The sequence below is a fragment of the Ammodytes marinus genome (assembly GCF_949987685.1).
Source record: "Ammodytes marinus genome assembly, chromosome: 18".
NCBI lineage: Eukaryota > Metazoa > Chordata > Actinopteri > Uranoscopiformes > Ammodytidae > Ammodytes > Ammodytes marinus.
The window spans coordinates 14309568-14317255 of NC_137222.1; the positions used below are offsets into that span (position 1 = coordinate 14309568).

At 39.1% G+C, this 7688-nt stretch overlaps 1 protein-coding gene across 1 annotated transcript; it reads left to right on the plus strand.

Moving 5' to 3' along the window:
* Window positions 1-1707: 1707 nt before the first annotated feature.
* On the plus strand, window positions 1708-6328 carry clic3 (chloride intracellular channel 3). The gene is made up of 7 exons (XM_080046442.1): window positions 1708-1810; window positions 1946-2103; window positions 2830-2939; window positions 4012-4137; window positions 4248-4354; window positions 4459-4634; window positions 5364-6328. The coding sequence occupies exons 2-7, from the start codon at window positions 2068-2070 to the stop codon at window positions 5526-5528; spliced, it is 720 nt and encodes a 239-aa protein (XP_079902568.1). The 5' UTR covers window positions 1708-1810; window positions 1946-2067; the 3' UTR covers window positions 5529-6328.
* Window positions 6329-7688: the final 1360 nt, after the last annotated feature.

Genomic DNA, 7688 nt, shown 5'->3' on the forward strand with positions numbered 1-7688 from the left:
AGCACTTCTGCTTTGCTGAGATAATCCATCCCACCTCACAGGTGTGCCACATCAAGATGCTGATTTGACATCATGATTAGTGCACAGGTGTGACTTAGACTGTCCACAATAAAAGGCCACCCTGAAATGTGCAGTTTTGTCTCACAGCAAAATGCCACAGATGCCACAAGCATTGAGGGAGCGTGCAATTGGCATGCTGACAGCAGGAATGTCAACCAGATCTGTTGCTCGTGCATTGAATGTTCATTTCTCCACCATAAGCCGTCTCCAGCAACTTCGCACAGCCATTGAAGAGGAGTGGACCAACATTCCACATGCCACAATTGACAATCTGATAAACTCTATGCGAAGAAGATGTGTTGCACTGCATGAGGCAAATGGTGGTCACACCAGATACTGACTGGTTCTGAGTCCCCAGACCCCCAATAAAGCAAAAAAATGCACATTTCAGAGTGGCCTTTTATTGTGGACAGTCTAAGGCACACCTGTGCACTAATCATGATGTCAGATCAGCATCTTGATGTGGCACACCTGTGAGGTGGGATGGATTATCTCAGCAAAGCAGAAGTGCTCACTATCACACATTTAGACAGATTTGTGAACAATGTTTGAGAGAAATGGTACAATTGTGTATCTGGAATGAATTTTAGATATTTAAGTCCATCTCATGAAAAATGGGAGCAAAAACAAAAGTGTTGCGTTTATATTTTTGTTGAGTGTATATTATGGAATATGTCATGTCATGAATAGTACATTGCATTAATTAACAATTTTTTCATTGTTATTTATTTATTTATTTATCATCATCACTACCATTATTATTCTTCTGTTTGCTGATCTTTATCTCACTTCTCTCAGCTTTCAAACTTGTCCTTCCTTCTCTCCAGTCACAAAAACCTCATTGAAACTTCAGTGAATACCTGCCTCATGAGAGCATTTTTCCTGCCAGTCGTGAAAGCCGATCAACAACTAAAAGCAGGCTACGGTATGAACGAAAAAAAATAAAACACATCAAAGTGAGAGAGGGAGACGGGCAGCGAGCAGGAGACAGACAGCAGCATGCAGCACATACTTATATGCACGTTTCATTCGGGGTGGGTTGGGTTTTTCATTGTCTGGCCTCTTTGTTCTAACTAAGGAACATCTTAACAATACATCAAAAATGGAAAAAACTCAATAAAACAAAACAACAAACATAGTAAGTTTAGGTCAACAACAGTGTGGGACCGATAAAAAGAGTTGTGTTGCATAATCATTTAACTTTTACAACATTTTACTCCATACATTATTTTAGCTACACAAAGCCTTACATCTCTAACATCAAAAACAACTGTGCTATGGCTTTGTTGTTATTTGTCTTTTAGTGGGTCATTATGCAATATCAGCCATTTTAGCTTTTAAACATAAATCTGCAATTCCCTTCCCAATGAATACATTTGAAACCCATCTTGTGATACGGCAGCCTCTCTGAGACATGCCACTACTACTGACCTGCAGTTGGCCTACTGAACTGATTTAATTTGGTAGAGAGAGCGTGAGAGACAGAGAGCAAACAAGGTCAGACAGAGACAATTTAAGATTGAGAGTTGTATATTTCCTTTTAGAGAGTAGGCTTGAAGGCTAAAAGAAGGTATCCAGATGATCCGGTCGGACTGGTAAGGCCGGAGGGGGTGTAGGCTGCCTCCAGGATGCCTGACAGGTGTGGTGAGAGAGACCAAAAGAAAAAGCAGAAGCATACGCAGCTGAGAAGAGGAGAAGAGAGAGAGGGAGAAGTGAAGCTAAAGCAGCGTTCTTGGACCCAGGGTCGACTGTGAGTATATGGGCTTCAGTGGTTTAGTTTTCTGACTAGTTTTCTTCAAACTTTGATAGTGTGTGAGAGTGTGTGTGTGTGAGAGAAAGAATGAGGAATATAAACTTCATAAAAATCTCTGACTTTTCTTCGCAGTAACACTGACTGACACGGAACATTTTGAGGATTCAATAGACTCACAGAGAGGAGGAAAAAGGACAGAGAAAGAGAGAGAGAGAGAGAGAGAGAGAGAGAGAGAGAGAGAGAAAGAGATAAAGATGGCCCAGGCCCCGAAGATTGAACTCTTCGTTAAGGTGAGGCCTACAATATTGTAATAAATGTAATACCTCCTGCTTATGCACCACACATGCAGGTGTGGATCAAATAGCAGTCGATGCAGTCAAAGTGTCTTTTTAAGTATGTGTAGCTACAGTTATAATTGATTTAATTTAATTGATTAGCTCATTATTGGCTTGGACTTGTGACCCTTAACCCTTGTATGATATCTATCCGTATGTGGCAATTGAAATATCATGGTAACAGTGTGTCTGTTTGAAAATGATGCAATTCTGATCGGTTTAGGAGGTCTGATGCTTTATCTTACAGAATCTGTCTCTTGGTATTTTGGGCACAGTGTCCGTGAGAAAACAAAAGACACTGAAAAGAGGCCTGTCCAGTTTTAGAAACCTGTGTCCTGCCCTTACAAAGGCGACATTGCTCCCAAACAGGCCTGCTGTGACTCAATAGGCCCGGAGTGGAAAAATGCATGATATAGCAGAGATAACCAAATCCCGTTTAAAATACTGGGTTGTTTAGTCTTGGGTGTAAAAACAAATTCCTCCGCGGCTGCCTCACAGTCAGAGCAGAGCAGGCTCGACAGGAATACCTGTGCAAGGTATTCGTGGTTTTTGGTCAGACTTAAAAACAGCCCTGTTGCCAGAAACAACTTACCACGGGGTAACATTTGAAAGACAATGTTTGCTTTCATTGTTTTTTAATGTTATTGGAATAACGTAATGTGTCTGTTCTCGTCTGGTCAGGCCAGTGTTGATGCGGAGAGTGTGGGGAACTGTCCTTTCTGCCAGAGACTCTTCATGATTCTCTGGTTAAAAGGAGCCAACTTTACCCTCACCACTGTGGACATGAAGAGGTGAGAGTCATTTCTTTCTTTCTTTCTTGTTGTCCTTGAGAATGACGTGTTAAAACATACAAATGACAGAACAACAGCGTGCAGCGGCTTCCTTCTGTATTAATGCAAAAAAACTTAACTTTTCAAAAGTAACATTATCAGTGTACAGTAATAACACCACCGTATTCATTCCCTTGGTCAATTTGGAGACATACCTCGACAGCAGCCATCTACCCGCTCTCCATCATCACTTAGATGAAATGCTGAAAGGACAATGATGAAAAAAAATATTTGTAATAACAATGAAGAGGAGAACATATATAATAATAACAGAAAGAATAGCAAATGAGAAAAAAACTAGGAATAAAACAATCCAGACTTTCTCAGGCACTAGAGGTCTGAGAATAAACAGCCGTCCAGTGTCTGCTGGTGTCCTTAGATCATATTACATCATTTCACACAGCAGGCTTTAGTCGGAAGGAAGGGAAAGGCTAGGGCTAAAGTTATGGATGCAGTCCAGCCGCATTACAGAGAGTGCAGAGAGGTCAGAGAGGACAACAACACATTTGGTGTGTCTGAACTGTGAAACCACAACAAGAAAACTCCCCAAAATTGCTAAAGCAGAAAGAAACTCGAAAACATGAACACAACTTTGGAAAGGTAAATAAGAAGAGACTAACGTAAAATAACCAGTAAACGTGATCTCATTAGCCCTTTAATACTCTCTTGTGTTTTTGATTTTGATTTGATTTTGATTTATCTTGAACGATCAATCAAAAGAAAAGAAAATTATAAAAACACAAAGATAAAAAACAAACATATAACAGATAAAGTATCCAATTATATCAAAGAACAAAAAAGGATATGTTCGAGAAGGAGCAGGCAGAAGCACAATGCTTATATATTCCTGCCCCTACTTTACAATATTATATTATACAAAATAAACAAGTATATCCTGGATACACAATACAACATCATACAACAGCATACAACAATGCAACAATGCAACCTCATATCACATTTTTTTTCCTTCTATGTTACCAATGTTGCTTAGTAAGTTAAAGCGTGTGTGTTGTTTGCTGTTCTCCTGCAGGGCTCCTGATGTGCTGAGAACGTTGGCTCCAGGCTCTCAGCCTCCCTTCCTCCTCTACAACGAAGAGGTCAGAACGGACACCAACAAGATTGAGGAATTCCTGGAAGAGACCCTCGCCCCTCCAGAGTGAGCAAGACATCATGCTGTTTTCTCTGAAATATCGTTGAACATGTAGCATTCACCATTATTGCACAGACACAGTCTCAAAATTTTTTTTTTATTCCACCAACTGGCAGGTATCCCAAACTGTGCTGTCGGTACAAAGAGTCCACCATTGCCGGAGATGACATCTTCCGGAAATTCTCTGCATATATTAAGAATCCCAGTCCTGGATTAAATAACAGTAAGGACATGATTTTGACATATTTAGAAAATGAATTTGCAGTCATTTCTGTTTTAAATGTAGCCATGTGACGAAATTTGTTGCACCTCCCCTCGTCATTTCAGTGCTGGAGAAGAGCTTTCTTTCAACTCTGGTGAAGATGAACATGTACCTAGAGACGCCTCTCCCTGCTGAGTTGGAGAAGAACCCCAATGCCACAGAGTCTTCGCGCCTCTACCTGGACGGTGACAAACTCACCCTGGCGGACTGCAACTTGCTTCCCAAACTCAACATCGTCAAGGTGAGTGGAGTTCCGCTGTACTTGTAACTTTGGGTGTGTCAGAGAAGTACACATTTTCTAAGGTAAATTATCTTAATTGGATAAACAAACTTTCTTCACAGGAAAATTTGATCCCTGGAACACTGTTTGAAGTTAGAAAGCTTCCTCAAAAGTTACTGTTTCACTGTTGTTGTTGTTGTTGTTGTTGTTGTTGTTGTTTACAGCAGCAGGGCCCATAGTTTGGTCTACAAACATATTCTAGTCTTACGTTTGGTTCCAGGTTCCTCAAAATAATTGTGTTTTGATTTAAGATGATAGAATTATTCAATACTTAGTATTACATGAAGAGAAAATATGTTTTTGTAAATTAACTGCAGGCTATCCAATTGAAACAAATCTCCCCACCTGAAACTGCATAGTTTTTTTTATTCTAACCTTTATTTATACAGGTAAATCCCATTGAGACCGAAGACTCTTTTACAAGGGAGACCTGTTTTCCTTTCCCACGTTACCATTCACACACACATTCATACACCGATAGCAGGCTAACTATCGACATTCACACGGGGAAAGGTGGCAGGGCGGGGATCGAACCGCCAACCCTTATGATCATCAGCCGACTCGCTCTACCAACTGAGCCACAGTCGCCCCAAAACAACAACATAGTGCACCTTCAAAACCATCAGTGGAGCAGAGTTAAAGATTCAAAAAATATATCTCTTGAAATAATAAAACCCCTCTCCTCTCCAGGTGGTGTGCAAGCAGTACCGCGACTTTGCCATCCCTGAAAGTCTGAAAGGCCTGACACGTTACCTGGACAATGCCTACAAACAGGATGAGTTTCGCTTCACCTGCCCAAATGACTCAGAGATCCTCATCGCCTACCACTCTGTGGCAAAATACCTGAACAAATAGACAGAAGAGAGAGAGAGAGAGAGAGAGAGAGAGAGAGAGAGAGAGAGAGGAGAGAGAGAGAGAGAGAGAGGGAGAGAGAGAGATAGATGACACAGCGTAAGTGCAAGCAAAGAAGGGTAGGATGGGGTTGAGAAAATGCCAGCTATCTGTTCAGGATTTATGTGTTTTTTTGTTGTTGTTTTAATGAATTGGATTGTAATGTGTTAAAAATAAGAAAAGAGAAAAAAGAAAAGAAAAGAAAGAGCCAACTGCTACATCAACATTGCTCAAAAGTTGTATGTGTATTCACTGTATATACTGTTTTGCATGCTCTGTTTGTACTGATCTGGATTTGTTATTCAGCCCCTGTTAGAGCGATGAAAGCACTGTAAATCCCAGAGTGTATTTATGTTATGTCTCCTTGTGCATGCGTGTATTGTGTCTTAGTGTTGATTGCAATTTATTGATTCAAATGTTTGACCCTTACTCAGATGCAACATCAAATGAAAAACTTCATATGTTTAGAATATCTCAAGCGTACACTTGAGAAAACAAATGGCCTTGGCTGCGGATGAGGCGGTTGTAAAGCTATTTTATGCTTTTAAGTGTCTACTAATGGTGCGTATTTAAACTGACAAGTAACTTTACAGTCCCTCCTGGTAATGCTTTAAACATATATATATATTGAAACGGCATGTATCTCAGTAGTGGCAGGGTTATGTTTAACTTTGACTCAAATGTAATTTAACTAAATAAAGCCAGATACAAGTATTGTGATATTGTCAATATTAAAGGCTGTTTGAAAAATAAATGGCACTGGTGTTGATTGCATGAATAGTGGGTAAGCTTGCAATAACGTGAATCATTAAATGTAACGATGTAACAATGTAAATGTCAGAAAATATATTTTAGAATGATGGATATTTCCTTGGGCAGGAATGAAATACACAAGTTAATAAGTTAAACAGTATAGGTTGCTTAGCCTATCGAATGATACTTTGAACGTTTTCAAAAAGTTGTCATTAGAAATAATCAGCAGGGACAATGAGTGTTGGATGATGAGCTTACTTACCATGACAAAGAACAGAGGAATAGAACTGAGGATGGCCCCTGGTCAATCTATTAACACATTTGGATCACAGCAGTCCAATACCTATAACTCGCTGCTCTGATTCAAAGAGAATAATGAATTTCAATACACAAAGCACCAGTAAATGATAAAGATGCTCATTATGCAGGCATAATTACCTCTATCAGTGATTTTACTATTACGTATTGCCCACAGTATACGTTGAGTGGATTGATATCACTGACAGAGATTAGATAAGAGACACTTTATTGTCAACCGTCTGTGTACAGTGCAGTATTAAGTGTTTCCCCTGGTCCCCAATGCAAAAACAAAAGAATAAACGATGCAACATTCAGTGGGAGGTAATTAAACATTGACATAGTCCATAGTTGTTAGTTTTTCATTTTTATTTTTACAACAATGTGCTGCAATAAGGTGCAAACAAGATAACAAAAAATAATGTTTTTTTATTTTTATTTTATTGTTTTGGTTTTGACTTCTACATTGTGTTAAATATCCTGGAGTTCTCTTATGGAATGAAAATATGAATTTCCTTGAATTTCTCATTGTCTGTCTACACAAAGAGACCAACGGCTCTGCTGTCAAAGGCAACAAAAATTATCCTGTTCATATGTTCAAAATGACTCTTTGCTATCTAATTTTAGCCACATATATCTTCACTTTGATTGTTTTGTAACAGATTTATTTGACAATGTTGTACTTGTTTTAATTATGATTGTTAGATAAATATTCAAATGTTGTCAACTGTTTTTTGGGTGTGGATTGTGTACAAGCCTGTACAGGTCTCTGCCGCACCCACACATGTGTGTTTTATATTGCTTGTATGTGAAATAAAATTAAACTTAATTATAGACTCCAGGATCATCTGCAACCTCTGACAGGTCAGTCAGAGATTACAGTATTCTGATTGACTACATCTCTTCCTAGTAGCCTACTTAAATTGCTCTGCCCATGGCCCCATGACAGAAGGTGTTTGCAGGCTGAACAATTTTTTAAATAAATAAACTATACTTTAATCGCATATGTGTGTAACTAAAGAAGATAACTAAAATGCTAAAAACCCAATTAAATAGTAGGCCGTCCAAAATAAG

Bases quoted from the DNA above. Each gene is read 5' to 3' on its own strand.
- clic3 (XM_080046442.1), top strand. From the start codon at position 2,068: ATGGCCCAGGCCCCGAAGATTGAACTCTTCGTTAAG. The intron at 2,940-4,011 runs GTGAGAGTCATT...GTTCTCCTGCAG, and splicing joins ACCACTGTGGACATGAAGAG to GGCTCCTGATGTGCTGAGAA. The intron at 4,635-5,363 runs GTGAGTGGAGTT...TCTCCTCTCCAG, and splicing joins CCAAACTCAACATCGTCAAG to GTGGTGTGCAAGCAGTACCG.